General features: G+C 34.4%; 1 protein-coding gene across 1 annotated transcript; it reads left to right on the top strand.

The window, feature by feature from the left end:
* Positions 1-17,855: 17,855 nt before the first annotated feature.
* On the top strand, positions 17,856-21,955 carry LOC123887464. Its single transcript, XM_045936782.1, has 2 exons — positions 17,856-18,467; positions 19,880-21,955. Exon 2 carries the CDS (start codon positions 20,331-20,333, stop codon positions 21,273-21,275), a length of 945 nt encoding a protein of 314 aa, XP_045792738.1. The 5' UTR covers positions 17,856-18,467; positions 19,880-20,330; the 3' UTR covers positions 21,276-21,955.
* The last annotated feature ends 740 nt before the right edge of the window (positions 21,956-22,695 follow it).

Below are 22,695 nucleotides of genomic sequence, written 5' to 3'. Positions count from 1 at the left end.
ATCTAGGATCTCGTTGAGCTCTGCGCCTGTTCTTGAATTGCCTCTGTTTTATTGTTTCTTAGTACTATTGTTTCTAGTAGTTTTCTAGTTAAGCTATATCTCATTTTCATGTAAGAATGATTTTTTTGTATTATTAGCTTATTATAATCCAAATTTACTAGTTACTATTAGTTATTTTATATGTAAGATTGATTGATTGTACTAGCTTATTTTAATCAAAAAATCAATGAAAAATAGTATTAGTTCGTTTCTCTAAATTCTGTAATATTTTAATGCTCACTTTTCAACTCTAGCTAATTAACTTTTTCTCATTTACTCTGTCAAAATAAGAAAAAAGTCTTATTTCCTTCTTCTATGTCTCTCCGGAGATAACACCAAAACACCAAAAATAAAACAGGCCACTTACACCACCCCAGTCACCTGAGGCGCAGCAACACAAAACTAAAACAGAAAAAACCAAGCAACAGAAAAACTAAAGAAGCAGCACCAGAATACACCCCAGAAGAAAATGATAAAGCAATCACCTCCAGAAACAATAGCCCGGTTCCTGCAGCCATTCATACAATAAACAAGGCGCAATATTCAGGCGGTGAACGCTCCACCTCCACGACATAACTTTCACCTCTTCAACAATATTAACTAATTGGATCTTTAATAACATTATTAAAAATCCTGGCGTTCCTTGCTTTCCATAAAAACCACAACGTCGAATGCCAAATAAGAAGGAATCCCTGTCACACCTTTTTATTTGAAGATGCACAGTAAAACCAAAGAAAAAGACGGAAAAAAGCAGGAGGAATAACAACATCCAATTTCAGTCGGGCTCATAGATTGGTTCCATTAAAATAGTACTACTCTCGCCCATATTATATGTCAGGTGCAATTTGAAATTGAGAGGAGCGGTCGACAAGACACTAAAATTTTATGGGCACCATTTCTTTTTATTACTTAGTGTGTGTATGTGCATGCATGCACTCGCATGTGCGTGCGTGCGTGCGTGCGTGCGTGCATGCATCCATATGTTAAAATAATTATTATAACTCAATTTTAAAATAAACTTAGACTCTTATGATCTTGATAGTAAAATTCATGCGTGTCTAAAACTACAAGTTCATCATATAAGTACTATTAGATTGTTGATAATACCTCATGCTCCTTAATCTTTAGCTCAACTAGCTTAACTAGTTGAGCTACCCATCCCACCCTATTCAGAGACGTCATTGACTCGGCGATGGATTACATCTAGAAAACTTTTGGAGTCAGTTTCAAAAATGACATTTATTAGGCCTATGCGTTCCACTTCCTTCATAGCATCAAGTAAATATTGTGTATGAATTAAAACGCACAAATTAACGTTTATGTATGAATTTCATACAGTATTAAATTTTATATAACAAATTAAAACACACAATTTAACTTTATGTATGAATTTTCTTAATAAATTAACGAACTAAATGAGAGGTATAACCATCCATGTAAATCAACACTATGCATTTGAAAATTACAGTTAGCATTAGCTAAAATTGAAGAAAAAAGAGCACCAAATTGGTTTCATTGATTCCATTAACCAATTTGTTTTCATTCCTACTTGAGTAAACAATCATGCTTTGTAATGTGACAATGTGAGTCACCACACCACTAAGCGAAACTTCCCCCCTAAGTCATTTACTTTTTCATATCTATAAATAAATACCTATCGTTTCATTCAAATCAAATCATCTTCAACAGAAATCTCGCTCATTCAAATCCTCCTCTTCAACAAACAATCAATAATCAATCTCCTCTCACAAACAATGTCATCAATTACAAGAACAATCCTGTATTATCTTGTAATTCTCATGTATTATTTCCCAACACCATCACTTTCCCTATACCTGACTGTGCCATTACTAAAATCAAACAAAAATTTCACCATCTTTGCTAATCTTCTAACCTTAACCAATCTCGACCATGATCTTGAATTTTTCACTTCCGGAATGACCGTATTCATTCCGGGAGATGAAGCCTTCCTTAAACTACCCAAGTCCACTTATCACCGTTTCCAGAAACTCTCCGCCAACAACAGATACCGACTAGTCAAATCACACAAATTGACACCCTACTATAACCTACACACTCTACAAACCACAACTTTTTTCTTCCCACAAGAAACATTAGCAACTTTTAACATGGGAGATGGTAAGTACCTCGTCAACATTTCCCGGGTGAATAATGACACCGTAGAAATTAGTACAGGATTGGCCCGAGGAGTTATCACTGGGACTGTGTACGATCACAATCCCATTGTGATATACTCCATTTCTGAAGTTCTGTTTTCACCGGATCTTTTTCTTCCGATTCCTCCTCCATCTAGGATCTCGTTGAGCTCTGCGCCTGTTCTTGAATTGCCTCTGTTTTATTGTTTCTTAGTACTATTGTTTCTAGTAGTTTTCTAGTTAAGCTATATCTCATTTTCATGTAAGAATGATTTTTTTGTATTATTAGCTTATTATAATCCAAATTTACTAGTTACTATTAGTTATTTTATATGTAAGATTGATTGATTGTACTAGCTTATTTTAATCAAAAAATCAATGAAAAATAGTATTAGTTCGTTTCTCTAAATTCTGTAATATTTTAATGCTCACTTTTCAACTCTAGCTAATTAACTTTTTCTCATTTACTCTGTCAAAATAAGAAAAAAGTCTTATTTCCTTCTTCTATGTCTCTCCGGAGATAACACCAAAACACCAAAAATAAAACAGGCCACATACACCCCAGTCACCTGAGGCGCAGCAACACAAAACTAAAACAGAAAAAACCAAGCAACAGAAAAACTAAAGAAGCAGCACCAGAATACACCCAAGAAGAAAATGATAAAGCAATCACCTCCGGAAACAATAGCCCGGTTCCTGCAGCCATTCATACAATAAACAAGGCGCAATATTCAGGCGGTGAACGCTCCACCTCCACGACATAACTTTCATCTCTTCAACAATATTAACTAATTGGATCTTTAATAACATTATTAAAAATCCTGGCGTTCCTTGCTTTCCATAAAAACCACAACGTCGAATGCCAAATAAGAAGGAATCCCTGTCACACCTTTTTATTTGAAGATGCACAGTAAAACCAAAGAAAAAGACGGAAAAAAGCAGGAGGAATAACAACATCCAATTTCAGTCGGGCTCATAGATTGGTTCCATTAAAATAGTACTACTCTCGCCCATATTATATGTCAGGTGCAATTTGAAATTGAGAGGAGCGGTCGACAAGACACTAAAATTTTATGGGCACCATTTCTTTTTATTACTTAGTGTGTGTATGTGCATGCATGCACCCGCATGTGCGTGCGTGCGTGCGTGCATGCATCCATATGTTAAAATAATTATTATAACTCAATTTTAAAATAAACTTAGACTCTTATGATCTTGATAGTAAAATTCATGCGTGTCTAAAACTACAAGTTCATCATATAAGTACTATTAGATTGTTGATAATACCTCATGCTCCTTAATCTTTAGCTCAACTAGCTTAACTAGTTGAGCTACCCATCCCACCCTATTCAGAGACGTCATTGACTCGGCGATGGATTACATCTAGAAAACTTTTGGAGTCAGTTTCAAAAATGACATTTATTAGGCCTATGCGTTCCACTTCCTTCATAGCATCAAGTAAATATTGTGTATGAATTAAAACGCACAAATTAACGTTTATGTATGAATTTCATACAGTATTAAATTTTATATAACAAATTAAAACACACAATTTAACTTTATGTATGAATTTTCTTAATAAATTAACGAACTAAATGAGAGGTATAACCATCCATGTAAATCAACACTATGCATTTGAAAATTACAGTTAGCATTAGCTAAAATTGAAGAAAAAAGAGCACCAAATTGGTTTCATTGATTCCATTAACCAATTTGTTTTCATTCCTACTTGAGTAAACAATCATGCTTTGTAATGTGACAATGTGAGTCACCACACCACTAAGCGAAACTTCCCCCCTAAGTCATTTACTTTTTCATATCTATAAATAAATACCTATCGTTTCATTCAAATCAAATCATCTTCAACAGAAATTTCGCTCATTCAAATCCTCCTCTTCAACAAACAATCAATAATCAATCTCCTCTCACAAACAATGTCATCAATTACAAGAACAATCCTGTATTATCTTGTAATTCTCATGTATTATTTCCCAACACCATCACTTTCCCTATACCTGACTGTGCCATTACTAAAATCAAACAAAAATTTCACCATCTTTGCTAATCTTCTAACCTTAACCAATCTCGACCATGATCTTGAATTTTTCACTTCCGGAATGACCGTATTCATTCCGGGAGATGAAGCCTTCCTTAAACTACCCAAGTCCACTTATCACCGTTTCCAGAAACTCTCCGCCAACAACAGATACCGACTAGTCAAATCACACAAATTGACACCCTACTATAACCTACACACTCTACAAACCACAACTTTTTTCTTCCCACAAGAAACATTAGCAACTTTTAACATGGGAGATGGTAAGTACCTCGTCAACATTTCCCGGGTGAATAATGACACCGTAGAAATTAGTACAGGATTGGCCCGAGGAGTTATCACTGGGACTGTGTACGATCACAATCCCATTGTGATATACTCCATTTCTGAAGTTCTGTTTTCACCGGATCTTTTTCTTCCGATTCCTCCTCCATCTAGGATCTCGTTGAGCTCTGCGCGTGTTCTTGAATTGCCTCTGTTTTATTGTTTCTTAGTACTATTGTTTCTAGTAGTTTTCTAGTTAAGCTATATCTCATTTTCATGTAAGAATGATTTTTTTGTATTATTAGCTTATTATAATCCAAATTTACTAGTTACTATTAGTTATTTTATATGTAAGATTGATTGATTGTACTAGCTTATTTTAATCAAAAAATCAATGAAAAATAGTATTAGTTCGTTTCTCTAAATTCTGTAATATTTTAATGCTCACTTTTCAACTCTAGCTAATTAACTTTTTCTCATTTACTCTGTCAAAATAAGAAAAAAGTCTTATTTCCTTCTTCTATGTCTCTCCGGAGATAACACCAAAACACCAAAAATAAAACAGGCCACTTACACCACCCCAGTCACCTGAGGCGCAGCAACACAAAACTAAAACAGAAAAAACCAAGCAACAGAAAAACTAAAGAAGCAGCACCAGAATACACCCCAGAAGAAAATGATAAAGCAATCACCTCCAGAAACAATAGCCCGGTTCCTGCAGCCATTCATACAATAAACAAGGCGCAATATTCAGGCGGTGAACGCTCCACCTCCACGACATAACTTTCACCTCTTCAACAATATTAACTAATTGGATCTTTAATAACATTATTAAAAATCCTGGCGTTCCTTGCTTTCCATAAAAACCACAACGTCGAATGCCAAATAAGAAGGAATCCCTGTCACACCTTTTTATTTGAAGATGCACAGTAAAACCAAAGAAAAAGACGGAAAAAAGCAGGAGGAATAACAACATCCAATTTCAGTCGGGCTCATAGATTGGTTCCATTAAAATAGTACTACTCTCGCCCATATTATATGTCAGGTGCAATTTGAAATTGAGAGGAGCGGTCGACAAGACACTAAAATTTTATGGGCACCATTTCTTTTTATTACTTAGTGTGTGTATGTGCATGCATGCACTCGCATGTGCGTGCGTGCGTGCGTGCGTGCGTGCATGCATCCATATGTTAAAATAATTATTATAACTCAATTTTAAAATAAACTTAGACTCTTATGATCTTGATAGTAAAATTCATGCGTGTCTAAAACTACAAGTTCATCATATAAGTACTATTAGATTGTTGATAATACCTCATGCTCCTTAATCTTTAGCTCAACTAGCTTAACTAGTTGAGCTACCCATCCCACCCTATTCAGAGACGTCATTGACTCGGCGATGGATTACATCTAGAAAACTTTTGGAGTCAGTTTCAAAAATGACATTTATTAGGCCTATGCGTTCCACTTCCTTCATAGCATCAAGTAAATATTGTGTATGAATTAAAACGCACAAATTAACGTTTATGTATGAATTTCATACAGTATTAAATTTTATATAACAAATTAAAACACACAATTTAACTTTATGTATGAATTTTCTTAATAAATTAACGAACTAAATGAGAGGTATAACCATCCATGTAAATCAACACTATGCATTTGAAAATTACAGTTAGCATTAGCTAAAATTGAAGAAAAAAGAGCACCAAATTGGTTTCATTGATTCCATTAACCAATTTGTTTTCATTCCTACTTGAGTAAACAATCATGCTTTGTAATGTGACAATGTGAGTCACCACACCACTAAGCGAAACTTCCCCCCTAAGTCATTTACTTTTTCATATCTATAAATAAATACCTATCGTTTCATTCAAATCAAATCATCTTCAACAGAAATCTCGCTCATTCAAATCCTCCTCTTCAACAAACAATCAATAATCAATCTCCTCTCACAAACAATGTCATCAATTACAAGAACAATCCTGTATTATCTTGTAATTCTCATGTATTATTTCCCAACACCATCACTTTCCCTATACCTGACTGTGCCATTACTAAAATCAAACAAAAATTTCACCATCTTTGCTAATCTTCTAACCTTAACCAATCTCGACCATGATCTTGAATTTTTCACTTCCGGAATGACCGTATTCATTCCGGGAGATGAAGCCTTCCTTAAACTACCCAAGTCCACTTATCACCGTTTCCAGAAACTCTCCGCCAACAACAGATACCGACTAGTCAAATCACACAAATTGACACCCTACTATAACCTACACACTCTACAAACCACAACTTTTTTCTTCCCACAAGAAACATTAGCAACTTTTAACATGGGAGATGGTAAGTACCTCGTCAACATTTCCCGGGTGAATAATGACACCGTAGAAATTAGTACAGGATTGGCCCGAGGAGTTATCACTGGGACTGTGTACGATCACAATCCCATTGTGATATACTCCATTTCTGAAGTTCTGTTTTCACCGGATCTTTTTCTTCCGATTCCTCCTCCATCTAGGATCTCGTTGAGCTCTGCGCCTGTTCTTGAATTGCCTCTGTTTTATTGTTTCTTAGTACTATTGTTTCTAGTAGTTTTCTAGTTAAGCTATATCTCATTTTCATGTAAGAATGATTTTTTTGTATTATTAGCTTATTATAATCCAAATTTACTAGTTACTATTAGTTATTTTATATGTAAGATTGATTGATTGTACTAGCTTATTTTAATCAAAAAATCAATGAAAAATAGTATTAGTTCGTTTCTCTAAATTCTGTAATATTTTAATGCTCACTTTTCAACTCTAGCTAATTAACTTTTTCTCATTTACTCTGTCAAAATAAGAAAAAAGTCTTATTTCCTTCTTCTATGTCTCTCCGGAGATAACACCAAAACACCAAAAATAAAACAGGCCACTTACACCACCCCAGTCACCTGAGGCGCAGCAACACAAAACTAAAACAGAAAAAACCAAGCAACAGAAAAACTAAAGAAGCAGCACCAGAATACACCCCAGAAGAAAATGATAAAGCAATCACCTCCAGAAACAATAGCCCGGTTCCTGCAGCCATTCATACAATAAACAAGGCGCAATATTCAGGCGGTGAACGCTCCACCTCCACGACATAACTTTCACCTCTTCAACAATATTAACTAATTGGATCTTTAATAACATTATTAAAAATCCTGGCGTTCCTTGCTTTCCATAAAAACCACAACGTCGAATGCCAAATAAGAAGGAATCCCTGTCACACCTTTTTATTTGAAGATGCACAGTAAAACCAAAGAAAAAGACGGAAAAAAGCAGGAGGAATAACAACATCCAATTTCAGTCGGGCTCATAGATTGGTTCCATTAAAATAGTACTACTCTCGCCCATATTATATGTCAGGTGCAATTTGAAATTGAGAGGAGCGGTCGACAAGACACTAAAATTTTATGGGCACCATTTCTTTTTATTACTTAGTGTGTGTATGTGCATGCATGCACTCGCATGTGCGTGCGTGCGTGCGTGCGTGCGTGCGTGCATGCATCCATATGTTAAAATAATTATTATAACTCAATTTTAAAATAAACTTAGACTCTTATGATCTTGATAGTAAAATTCATGCGTGTCTAAAACTACAAGTTCATCATATAAGTACTATTAGATTGTTGATAATACCTCATGCTCCTTAATCTTTAGCTCAACTAGCTTAACTAGTTGAGCTACCCATCCCACCCTATTCAGAGACGTCATTGACTCGGCGATGGATTACATCTAGAAAACTTTTGGAGTCAGTTTCAAAAATGACATTTATTAGGCCTATGCGTTCCACTTCCTTCATAGCATCAAGTAAATATTGTGTATGAATTAAAACGCACAAATTAACGTTTATGTATGAATTTCATACAGTATTAAATTTTATATAACAAATTAAAACACACAATTTAACTTTATGTATGAATTTTCTTAATAAATTAACGAACTAAATGAGAGGTATAACCATCCATGTAAATCAACACTATGCATTTGAAAATTACAGTTAGCATTAGCTAAAATTGAAGAAAAAAGAGCACCAAATTGGTTTCATTGATTCCATTAACCAATTTGTTTTCATTCCTACTTGAGTAAACAATCATGCTTTGTAATGTGACAATGTGAGTCACCACACCACTAAGCGAAACTTCCCCCCTAAGTCATTTACTTTTTCATATCTATAAATAAATACCTATCGTTTCATTCAAATCAAATCATCTTCAACAGAAATCTCGCTCATTCAAATCCTCCTCTTCAACAAACAATCAATAATCAATCTCCTCTCACAAACAATGTCATCAATTACAAGAACAATCCTGTATTATCTTGTAATTCTCATGTATTATTTCCCAAAACCATCACTTTCCCTATACCTGACTGTGCCATTACTAAAATCAAACAAAAATTTCACCATCTTTGCTAATCTTCTAACCTTAACCAATCTCGACCATGATCTTGAATTTTTCACTTCCGGAATGACCGTATTCATTCCGGGAGATGAAGCCTTCCTTAAACTACCCAAGTCCACTTATCACCGTTTCCAGAAACTCTCCGCCAACAACAGATACCGACTAGTCAAATCACACAAATTGACACCCTACTATAACCTACACACTCTACAAACCACAACTTTTTTCTTCCCACAAGAAACATTAGCAACTTTTAACATGGGAGATGGTAAGTACCTCGTCAACATTTCCCGGGTGAATAATGACACCGTAGAAATTAGTACAGGATTGGCCCGAGGAGTTATCACTGGGACTGTGTACGATCACAATCCCATTGTGATATACTCCATTTCTGAAGTTCTGTTTTCACCGGATCTTTTTCTTCCGATTCCTCCTCCATCTAGGATCTCGTTGAGCTCTGCGCCTGTTCTTGAATTGCCTCTGTTTTATTGTTTCTTAGTACTATTGTTTCTAGTAGTTTTCTAGTTAAGCTATATCTCATTTTCATGTAAGAATGATTTTTTTGTATTATTAGCTTATTATAATCCAAATTTACTAGTTACTATTAGTTATTTTATATGTAAGATTGATTGATTGTACTAGCTTATTTTAATCAAAAAATCAATGAAAAATATTATTAGTTCGTTTCTCTAAATTCTGCAATATTTTAATGCTCACTTTTCAACTCTAGCTAATTAACTTTTTCTCATTTACTCTGTCAAAATAAGAAAAAAGTCTTATTTCCTTCTTCTATGTCTCTCCGGAGACAACACCAAAACACCAAAAATAAAACAGGCCACATACACCCCAGTCACCTGAGGCGCAGCAACACAAAACTAAAACAGAAAAAACCAAGCAACAGAAAAACTAAAGAAGCAGCACCAGAATACACCCAAGAAGAAAATGATAAAGCAATCACCTCCGGAAACAATAGCCCGGTTCCTGCAGCCATTCATACAATAAACAAGGCGCAATATTCAGGCGGTGAACGCTCCACCTCTACGACATAACTTTCACCTCTTCAACAATATTAACTAATTGGATCTTTAATAACATTATTAAAAATCCTGGCGTTCCTTGCTTTCCATAAAAACCACAACGTCGAATGCCAAATAAGAAGGAATCCCTGTCGCACCTTTTTATTTGAAGATGCACAGTAAAACCAAAGAAAAAGACGGAAAAAAGCAGGAGGAATAACAACATCCAATTTCAATCGGGCTCATAGATTGGTTCCATTAAAATAGTACTACTCTCGCCCATATTATATGTCAGGTGCAATTTGAAATTGAGAGGAGCGGTCGACAAGACACTAAAATTTTATGGGCACCATTTCTTTTTATTACTTAGTGTGTGTATGTGCATGCATGCACCCGCATGTGCGTGCGTGCGTGCGTGCGTGCATGCATCCATATGTTAAAATAATTATTATAACTCAATTTTAAAATAAACTTAGACTCTTATGATCTTGATAGTAAAATTCATGCGTGTCTAAAACTACAAGTTCATCATATAAGTACTATTAGATTGTTGATAATACCTCATGCTCCTTAATCTTTAGCTCAACTAGCTTAACTAGTTGAGCTACCCATCCCACCCTATTCAGAGACGTCATTGACTCGGCGATGGATTACATCTAGAAAACTTTTGGAGTCAGTTTCAAAAATGACATTTATTAGGCCTATGCGTTCCACTTCCTTCATAGCATCAAGTAAATATTGTGTATGAATTAAAACGCACAAATTAACGTTTATGTATGAATTTCATACAGTATTAAATTTTATATAACAAATTAAAACACACAATTTAACTTTATGTATGAATTTTCTTTAGTAATTTAGTAATACAATTGAAATGTTGATTTAGCTTGTTAACTCGAAATCTGAATTTTATTACGATATCTAGGATTTTTGGGAAAAAAAACATCATGTTACAAAATTTGAGTTATGGCATAATGGTTTTTGATATTTCTATAATCATAATACAGTTGTAATTAAGGTCACGTCTTAATAAGATTCACTACAAAATTCTTTCTGTTTATTTCATTCATTCATCAACTAATCCAATATATACACAATATATTACAACCTAATAAAAAGTCAAAGAGCTATTACAAGTAGGGTATGGGCAGGGTATTATATACCACATATCTGTAGTTTGAAAAAATACAAGTACTCATCCTCATACCCGCGTAAGTAACAACATTTGTCCCCGTCCTCATACCCTATGGGTACCTAAGTACTTATAAGCGTACCTGTCACCCGCATTTTTGCTAAAAGTAAATCGATCGATTATAAAATATCATATCATTTTAATATAATTAATTTTTTTTAAGATTTTAACGTTGACCCATGAAAATTATAAACAAAAAATTTACGAACCTCTGTTAAAGTTCATTTCACATTGTGTTTATATTATATTATAAATAAATACTTTTATTAAAAATGTGCAATAGTTTAATAGTTGATGTATTTTTTAAAATTGATATACATATGTTATTATATAAAAATATATATAAAATAAATATATATTATGTGAGTATAAGGCGGGGTGGGTAATAAGGTACTCGTACCCGCACTCATACCCGTTCATTTTTGCGGGTAATTACTCATATCTGTGCCCATACCCAAAATGCAGGTTTTTACATATTCACTTTAAAAATAAAATGTTAACCATGGAATAACAAAAAAAATTAGGATGCAAAGATGGTGGCTCAAACCTAGCAGGGAATGAACTTGGATTTCTCATATCCATTTTTGTTCTTAGCATTAGACAAAATCTTTTTTTTTTTTACAACCAAATCCTTAGAGTTAATTTTTTTTTTCATAAATTAACGAACTAAATGAGAGGTATAACCATCCATGTAAATCAACACTATGCATTTGAAAATTACAGTTAGCATTAGCTAAAATTGAAGAAAAAAGAGCACCAAATTGGTTTCATTGATTCCATTAACCAATTTGTTTTCATTCCTACTTGAGTAAACAATCATGCTTTGTAATGTGACAATGTGAGTCACCACACCACTAAGCGAAACTTCCCCCCTAAGTCATTTACTTTTTCATATCTATAAATAAATACATATCGTTTCATTCAAATCAAATCATCTTCAACAGAAATCTCACTCATTCAAATCCTCCTCTTCAACAAACAATCAATAATCAATCTCCTCTCACAAACAATGTCATCAATTACAAGAACAATCCTGTATTATCTTGTAATTCTCATGTATTATTTCCCAACACCATCACTTTCCCTATACCTGACTGTGCCATTACTAAAATCAAATAAAAATTTCACCATCTTTGCTAATCTTCTAACCTTAACCAATCTCGACCATGATCTTGAATTTTTCACTTCCGGAATGACCGTATTCATTCCGGGAGATTAAGCCTTCCTTAAACTACCCAAGTCCACTTATCACCGTTTCCAGAAACTCTCCGCCAACAACAGATACCGACTAGTCAAATCACACAAATTGACACCCTACTATAACCTACACACTCTACAAACCACAACTTTTTTCTTCCCACAAGAAACATTAGCAACTTTTAACATGGGAGATGGTAAGTACCTCGTCAACATTTCCCGGGTGAATAATGACACCGTAGAAATTAGTACAGGATTGGCCCGAGGAGTTATCACTAGGACTATGTACGATCACAATCCCATTGTGATATACTCCATTTCTGAAGTTCTGTTTTCACCGGATCTTTTTCTTCCGATTCCTCCTCCATCTAGGATCTCGTTGAGCTCTGCGCCTGTTCTTGAATTGCCTCTGTTTTATTGTTTCTTAGTACTAATGTTTCTAGTAGTTTTCTAGTTAAGCTATATCTCATTTTCATGTAAGAATGATTGTTTTGTATTATTAGCTTATTATAATCCAAATTTACTAGTTACTATTAGTTATTTTATATGTAAGATTGATTGATTGTACTAGCTTATTTTAATCAAAAAATCAATGAAAAATATTATTAGTTCGTTTCTCTAAATTCTGCAATATTTTAATGCTCACTTTTCAACTCTAGCTAATTAACTTTTTCTCATTTACTCTGTCAAAATAAGAAAAAAGTCTTATTTCCTTCTTCTATGTCTCTCCGGAGATAACACCAAAACACCAAAAATAAAACAGGCCACATACACCCCAGTCACCTGAGGCGCAGCAACACAAAACTAAAACAGAAAAAACCAAGCAACAGAAAAACTAAAGAAGCAGCACCAGAATACACCCAAGAAGAAAATTGTAACGCCCCGAATTTTAATTAGGAATACTTTAGGGATATATGATTTATTAAATGATGTCTAATTATGTGCTTATGTGTATTTGTGTGTTTATGAATTTTAAATTGATTTTGACATGTTAAGTGTGTTTTTATGTCTTGTGTAATTATTGTGGTTTGAGATTAAATTAGATAGTATTATAATTTAGGAGTTAGTTATGGGAGAAAATAAATAATCAGAGGTTTTGGACTTATTTATGAGAGAAAGAGGTAGAGAGAGAAGTTAAAAGAAGGGTTTTGGTGAAAGTTGAAGAGAAAGAAGAGATGAGGAATGCAAATCTCGTTTTCAACACAGCAGCCTCACAAAAACTTCGATTCCCGATTCGTTAACCGTTGGATGTCCTTCAAATTTTGAGGGTAGGTTCATAACATCTGAGGCCAACTTTTGACCGTTCGGATCGTTGAAACAAGGTCTGAGGAGGAAGAAATCGAGTTCGGATTGCACCAGATGTGTTGGGGAGAAAAAGAGGGAAAAAGGCAAGAACAAGGTGGAGCTTCAAGAACCATTGCCATCCTCCATTTTCTTTACAACCAAAGGTAAGGGAAGTTTATGTTTTTAAGTAGGATTGAGTTATAGAATGAAGGAGTAGCTAAGCTTCTCTTTCCCAAGTATTCTATGATTCTCCTTAGGAGAGGGTTTTTTTAGAAAACCCATGAGTAGAGATTATGTTTTTATGCTTTCTCATTAATAATTCATGTTGTTGTTATTAGTTAGTAGTGATTTATACAATAAAAATTCATGCTTGAACTGTTGAAGTTGTTATGTTTGAATAGATTGAAAGTATGAATTTTGATCGATAATTTCATGAATTGGTTGTTGTTTTGTTGTTAATTTGAGTAGGCTGAGTTAGGATTAATGAGAACTAAACATGAATCCATTTATGTGAGTTTTGGGAGTTATGGGATACTATGATAGTGGGTTATAGTCATGGTAAATTGTGGTGTGAATCTACTCAATTTTTGTGAGATGATTTGTTTGAGTTGGTGCTTTGTTCGTTATATTGAAAAGATGATGGTGGTGAATATATGAATGAAACTAAATTAATGTGTTAGTTAATGTATTTAATTGATAAACTTTATTTTTGAGTTTGTTGATGAAGTTTAATTGACGTGGATTATTGATGAATTTTATTCGTATACTAAATAATGAATTTTATTGGTGTATGAATTCTTTTGGTGTATTAGTGATGTGTTCGTGTGTATGAACAATGACGGTGTTTCGTGCTTATGTACAATGACGAGGTGTGATTGTTCATGAATATAACTATGATGTTCAATTTCTTGATGATGATAAATGATGATTTATCATGAGTAGATGTATTCTAAAGACGATGATTTAGAATATTTGGATTATGTTATCCATATTATGTTGATGTTATAATAGAGATAAAACTATATGTTTGGTATATGCACATTCATGCATTCATAAGTTGTGTCTATTGATGAGTATTCTAGAGACGATGATCTAGTTTACTGTTGTTTTAGAGACGATGATCTAAAACATTTGGAATAAGTTTTCCAAAATTATGATGATGGGTACCACATGCATATAGGTCGTGTCTAGGGAGACATTGCATACTTAATTTCAATAGATGAAATGTTGTGTGACTGATAAATTGTTGATTGATGTTTGCATAATTGCGCACTAAATGATAAGTGATAATTTGTGGGTGTTAATTGGTGAGTGCTAAATGATGTATAGTGGTGAGTTGGATATTTAGTAATATATCTCCGATATTCCAAGTAACTAATGTTGTATGATTGATTTAATTAATTGATTAATGATGTGTAAATTGAGGTGTTGATTAAATGATAGAAATGTTGCATGAATTATTAACGTGATATAATCATGTTTATACTTTGTTGTATATTTCCTATTTTTTTTGCTTATTGCATAAACTCACCCTGTTTTGTGTTATGTGTTACGTGCTGGACTCTTGGGAGTCCAGGTTTTCCAGGTTGTTGAGTCTCGTGTGCTTGAGTTCTTGATGAAGCTCCGCTCTGATTGTGACACGGGGAAGAGTTTTTAGAGTCATTTACTCTGTCATTTTATTTTTAATTTAAAATGTTTCTTGTTAGAAAAGAAAAATATTTTAATTAGTGATGCTTATGCTAATTTATTTTCATTAGCAATATGAAGAAAAATGTAATACCTTAAACAAATATTTTCATAAGTTATTTTGACTCCAAGCCTATTTATTATTTATAACCGCTGCGGAATTTTGAAAAGCATTCTTGAATTAGAGTAACTTTTGAATATTGGGTTTAGGGCGTTACAAAGTGGTATCAGAGCCCCGTTGGTCCAATCGGACTATGTGGGCTAGGTGTGTGTTATGTGTCAATCAGAGCAGGTCTGTCTAGTCAGATCGAGTGGGCGTGGCGTCAGTTGTGTTTGTCTATCGCTTGTATTTTATTATGTGTTGATTGTTATAGTTACACTTGCACCTAGTGTCACTATTTAACTATCTTGCAAGATGTGTGATTAGTTTCAGGAATTTCATTGTTACGATATATTCAGCCTTTCTCGTTATGATCTGATTCTTAATTTTGAAAATTAAGGGAAGATATATGTCACCTAAATGTTTGTGTGAGACATTGTGTTTTGTGTTTCATTCCCTTGTATGCAACGTGTGTTTAAACACTGTCTATACTTGTTTCTTTTGTGAGACTAAGTTCGAGTGCGGTAAAGGTCTGCAGCTAGGTGTGGGAATCAGGAGTCTCAGCAGAAGGTTGCAGGTGGGTTTGAGACAAGTGGGGGAGAATGTTATATCCCTCCGAGATGTTTCGAGTGTGGGAAGCTAGGAAAAGTAGAGATGTCCTAAGGAGAGTGCTCATACGTTCGTGGGGTCTGCTTCAGAGATATGACTGAGTTAGAGGAACAGTTAGAAGAACAACTAGAGAAGAAGTCTGTTAAGTTGAGTGTTTCGCCGTGGAGCAGTAGTGTAGTTGGTTAAGTAAGACGGATTTGAGATCGAGTTATCATCGGATACATGTGAAGTCGGAGGATGTACTGAAGACTACTCTCATAAAAGTTTGAGGTATCTGTTTAATCAGAAAAAGTTGAATATGAGGCAAAGGAGGTGGTTAGACATTTTGAAGGATTATGACTTTAGGTTGAGTTATCATCCGGGTAAAGCGAATGTGATCGTAGATGCATCGAGTAGGAAGTTCTTGCACATTTCTGCGTTTATGACAAGAGGATTAAATTTGATTGAAAAAAAAAATCAGAAATTTGAAATTGGTGTATGAGATGACGCCTAGTAGTGTGAAGTTGGGCATGTTAAAAAAAAAAAAATTGACGAACCATATTCTCAAAGAGGTTGGAGGGGACCGTAAGGAATTGCTTAGTAAAAAGAAAGATGTCGCAGAGTTTGTGTATGTCTGTTTAGTTTGTCAGAAGTCAAAGATTGAGCAGATAGTCGAGTTTATTCTAGAGTGAAAGTGGGATAGTATTCGATGAATTTGTGTAAGCACTATGGTGAAGTACCTTATAAGGAGTTGAGATTGTGTTGGGTATCAACTGAGATGTGTATACCAATGACGGTGGAAGTTACGAAAAACACCTTTTAGATAAGAGCTTGGAGTAGTAAGTCGGATGTATCAAAACGAAAGTTGAACAATAATTGTGGAGATAATACTCATGGATAATCAAAGATAAATAAAAGAGATTTAAGATTGAGAAAAGGTTACACTAGAAATCAGGACGGAGAAATCATTAGGTGGAAAAGTATGTTGGAGCATTTCACACGAGGCTTTTGATGTAGAGATGAGGTTAAAGTATATCAGCAATGGACTAATAGAAGGAGTGAGAAAGACTAGTTGTTTGGGAAGGTGTGTTAATGAGAATGTGGCTTAAGGATTCACAATAGGGAAATGAGGAAAAGTTTGGAAAAAAAAAAAACTAAGAAAAGTTGGAGGAGAGTTTGGAGTTATGACGAAACATGATGTGCCCTGATTGGGAAAGTCAAAAGAGATAAATATTTTGTGTTGAGGTGCATAGAAAGTAGTTAAGTGATGATTTGAAAGTAAAATAGTCGTGTTAGTTCTACGAAAGAAATTGAAAATTGTGTAAAAGAATCTGTCTGTCAGAGATGACAAGTTTTGACATTGTGTCAGGAGAATTTGGGAAGCCTTGGCCATCAACCGAAGATTGAGATGGTAGTATTCAGACGGTGGTTTGAATGAGATTCGAATATGAACATACGGTTTGGTACAGTTATGAGATTTAGGGAAAATTGAGAACTTATGGACATTTGAGAAGTTGTAAGTTTTTATGCGATGATGTTTTTTCCGGAGTATAATGGATTGAATTTTACTTGCGGTAGTGGTGTTGTACTCATTATGGAATGATACTCAATGGATGTTCGTGCTATGGGAGCACTATTGTAGTTTGGTGAATATGGAATATGTCATCGTCATGATTGTCGGCTATCAATTGACAAATTGAGGAACTGATCACCCTTAATCTCTTGTTAATAGTAGACGAAATTGTGTTGACTGGAATAGACTAGTTTTATCATACTTGATAGTGAGCAGAGTTTTGGTGGTTCTTTTGGAAAGCCGGATGAAGGAGTCTTATCGGAGTTGTCCCAGTCATATAATTTTCGAGGACGAAAATTCTTTAAGTGGGGGAGAGTTGTAACGCCCCGAATTTTAATTAGGAATACTTTAGGGATATATGATTTATTAAATGATGTCTAATTATGTGCTTATGTGTATTTGTGTGTTTATGAATTTTAAATTGATTTTGACATGTTAAGTGTGTTTTTATGTCTTGTGTAATTATTGTGGTTTGAGATTAAATTAGATAGTATTATAATTTAGGAGTTAGTTATGGGAGAAAATAAATAATCAGAGGTTTTGGACTTATTTATGAGAGAAAGAGGTAGAGAGAGAAGTTAAAAGAAGGGTTTTGGTGAAAGTTGAAGAGAAAGAAGAGATGAGGAATGCAAATCTCGTTTTCAACACAGCAGCCTCACAAAAACTTCGATTCCCGATTCGTTAACCGTTGGATGTCCTTCAAATTTTGAGGGTAAGTTCATAACATCTGAGGCCAACTTTTGACCGTTCGGATCGTTGAAACAAGGTCTGAGGAGGAAGAAATCGAGTTCGGATTGCACCAGATGTGTTGGGGAGAAAAAGAGGGAAAAAGGCAAGAACAAGGTGGAGCTTCAAGAACCCATCCTCCATTTTCTTTACAACCAAAGGTAAGGGAAGTTTATGTTTTTAAGTAGGATTGAGTTATAGAATGAAGGAGTAGCTAAGCTTCTCTTTCCCAAGTATTCTATGATTCTCCTTAGGAGAGGGTTTTTTTAGAAAACCCATGAGTAGAGATTATGTTTTTATGCTTTCTCATTAATAATTCATGTTGTTGTTATTAGTTAGTAGTGATTTATACAATAAAAATTCATGCTTGAACTGTTGAAGTTGTTATGTTTGAATAGATTGAAAGTATGAATTTTGATCGATAATTTCATGAATTGGTTGTTGTTTTGTTGTTAATTTGAGTAGGCTGAGTTAGGATTAATGAGAACTAAACATGAATCCATTTATGTGAGTTTTGGGAGTTATGGGATACTATGATAGTGGGTTATAGTCATGGTAAATTGTGGTGTGAATCTACTCAATTTTTGTGAGATGATTTGTTTGAGTTGGTGCTTTGTTCGTTATATTGAAAAGATGATGGTGGTGAATATATGAATGAAACTAAATTAATGTGTTAGTTAATGTATTTAATTGATAAACTTTATTTTTGAGTTTGTTGATGAAGTTTAATTGACGTGGATTATTGATGAATTTTATTCGTATACTAAATGATGAATTTTATTGGTGTATGAATTCTTTTGGTGTATTAGTGATGTGTTCGTGTGTATGAACAATGACGGTGTTTCGTGCTTATGTACAATGACGAGGTGTGATTGTTCATGAATATAACTATGATGTTCAATTTCTTGATGATGATAAATGATGATTTATCATGAGTAGATGTATTCTAAAGACGATGATTTAGAATATTTGGATTATGTTATCCATATTATGTTGATGTTATAATAGAGATAAAACTATATGTTTGGTATATGCACATTCATGCATTCATAAGTTGTGTCTATTGATGAGTATTCTAGAGACGATGATCTAGTTTACTGTTGTTTTAGAGACGATGATCTAAAACATTTGGAATAAGTTTTCCAAAATTATGATGATGGGTACCACATGCATATAGGTCGTGTCTAGGGAGACATTGCATACTTAATTTCAATAGATGAAATGTTGTGTGACTGATAAATTGTTGATTGATGTTTGCATAATTGCGCACTAAATGATAAGTGATAATTTGTGGGTGTTAATTGGTGAGTGCTAAATGATGTATAGTGGTGAGTTGGATATTTAGTAATATATCTCCGATATTCCAAGTAACTAATGTTGTATGATTGATTTAATTAATTGATTAATGATGTGTAAATTGAGGTGTTGATTAAATGATAGAAATGTTGCATGAATTATTAACGTGATATAATCATGTTTATACTTTGTTGTATATTTCCTATTTTTTTTGCTTATTGCATAAACTCACCCTGTTTTGTGTTATGTGTTACGTGCTGGACTCTTGGGAGTCCAGGTTTTCCAGGTTGTTGAGTCTCGTGTGCTTGAGTTCTTGATGAAGCTCCGCTCTGATTGTGACACGGGGAAGAGTTTTTAGAGTCATTTACTCTATCATTTTATTTTTAATTTAAAATGTTTCTTGTTAGAAAAGAAAAATATTTTTATTAGTGATGCTTATGCTAATTTATTTTCATTAGCAATATGAAGAAAAATGTAATACCTTAAACAAATACACTGAGAGAGACTTAGGAAAAATTGTAGAGAAAGACTCGGAGAGTGTAACTGGCAAGGACACTGAGAGAGAACCGATAGCAGTGGAGGATGGACAAACATCGCAGGCCAAAGAGGTGATTGAGAATGATCAAGAAAAACCATATGTACCCCCTCCTCCTTACAAACCTCCTATCCCATATCCTCAAAGACTTGCCAAATCTAAGAATCCGGGGCAATTTGAGAAATTTATCGAGATGCTCAAAAGGCTTCATATTGACATACCCTTCATTGAGGCTATAACCCAAATACCTTCCTATGCCAAATTCTTAAAAGAAATTCTTTCAAACAAGCGAAAGATTGAAGACATTGGGCAAGTTGAATGCAATGCAATTAGTGAAAACAAGCTAGCCCCAAAACTCGAGGACCCAGGAAACTTTTCTATTCCTTGCGTTGTTGGCAGATATGTCATAGATAAAGCCCTTTGTGATTTAGGAGCAAGTGTAAGTTTGATGCCTCTATCTATCTGCAAGAGGCTCGGACTTGGAGAGTTAAAACCTACTAAGATGTCCTTACAGTTGGCTGACAGGTCTATCAAATACCCATTAGGAATACTGGAAAATGTTCCAGTAAGGATCGGCAAACTGTTTATCCCTACTGATTTTGTGATCATGGACATCAGGGAAGACATTGATATTCCCATTCTGTTAGGTAGACCTTTCTTAGCTACTGCGGGCGCTATAATAAATGTAAAGAAAGGGAAGCTTACCTTTGAGGTTGGGGATGAGAAAATCGAGTTTATACTGTCTCAATTCACGAAAGGCCCCACCTTCAAGAACTCTTGTTGTAGACTCGAGAAAGTTGAAGGACATATCGATAAACCCACCTATGAACAAGTCCCTCCCGACATCCTAAAACCCCGCCCAGTAAATGATATCTTCCAGGATATAAAACACAAGAAGGGTCAGTATTATGAGAATGTGCTAGGTGGATTTCCCGATACTCACGACCAGATTTTTAAAGAATGCCAAATGCTGGCACATGGGAAGATTCACACTGTAAAGAAGAAACCTTCACCTCCTCTCACTAGAAAGAAAGCAAAAGGGAAAGAACCTATGAGATGGTTTGATGTGTTCAAATGGATCTCTAAGGATGTTGAGTACAGTGTTAAGGATGTCAGTCTGAAAGAGGCGCCCTCTTGATTTAAGGATCATGCAAAGTCGAGCTAACCGACTTTAAACAAAGCGCTGCGTGGGAGGCAACCCACGAGTTTTTAATTTAATGTTTTACTTTGAATTTGCAGAAAATAAAGAGATTGATCGCTTAACACCCAATCAGTGCATTATAGGTGTCAATCTCCAGGTTTTGCACTCCAATTCTACTCTTGAGTCGCACCAGTGAGGACACTGTTGGATTTAAGTTTAGGGGAGCATTTCACTACTTTTATTTATTTCCCAGTCATTTCAATTTATTTCCCTTTTCGCATAATAAAAAAAAAATTTAAATCTATAGTGTTTTCTTTGGTTTTTCTAAATTTTTCCTTTTCTTGAGCCAATTTAAAATTTTTTCTAAAGATTTAGGACAATTATTCACTTTGAAAGTATATAGGTTAAGAAAGGACGAGAAGCTAAGTTTAGAAAATTAGGGAATTTTACAACAAAATCGGTATTTTTCCAACACCCAGAAGTCTCCCTAGTATAGATATCAATTTGAATAACCATTGTGCCGAAATCTCCTGATTTAAATTTGTGGATTCCTTTAGTAGTTTATTTACCAGTCGGACACCATCTATAAGTCACACATTAAGTAGGTCAGTCGATGAATATAAGCGAATCATTTAAGCAAATAAAAGGTCATACTGTGGTAATACGGTTAAACCTTGTGAATATATATATGTATATTTGAATATTGCTTGTGAAAGTAATACGAAAATTTGCATCATCGAGATAATTTGCGAGAAATAAAAATAAAAAAAATGAATAAAATCGCCAACCGATTTTCTTACCATGTGTGTGACATGGATAAAGGGTCTTAATGTGACTGTCTAGAATGAAAAAGGATAAAACAAAGGAGATGATCTAGATTTTAGTATAACGGCATGATCCGAATTCGGTATGTATAAGAGGGAGAACTTTGTGTGTCGTTGAAATACCCTTCTTGATTGAATAAGTACCTAATTAATTATTCTTAGCTGATTTGAATTTCTGACCACGTATGAGTATTTGTGGTATCGTTTTTCTAAGTCTACATTTATGAATTGCTTAGTATTTTAAATGTTTTCTATATATGCAAGCTAAATTGCTTGAGGACAAGCAATGGTTCAAGTTTAGGGGAGTTTGATAACACCGAAAAATGCACTATTTATTTAATAAAATTAGCTTAGTATTTTACTATTTCTTTGCATTTTTCGTAGTACTATTACTATTATTTTTATGTATTTCAGGTACTTCCGGAAACCGTCAAATAATTTCCTAAGTTACAAAATAAATGCTAATAAAGAATTGGATCGGAGCAGGAAGTAAAAAGGGGGTGCATGCCAAGGAAAACAACTAAAGCAAAGAAAGAAAGGCCCAAGGCCCAATTCACCATATATGGTGCACGCCGTATAGAGATTGGCCACCA

The sequence above is a fragment of the Trifolium pratense genome, linkage group LG5, assembly GCF_020283565.1.
Source record: "Trifolium pratense cultivar HEN17-A07 linkage group LG5, ARS_RC_1.1, whole genome shotgun sequence".
In the NCBI taxonomy this organism is placed as follows: domain Eukaryota; kingdom Viridiplantae; phylum Streptophyta; class Magnoliopsida; order Fabales; family Fabaceae; genus Trifolium; species Trifolium pratense.
Note: the sequence above shows the minus strand (reverse complement) of the source record. Positions and strands in the feature narration are given on the sequence as shown.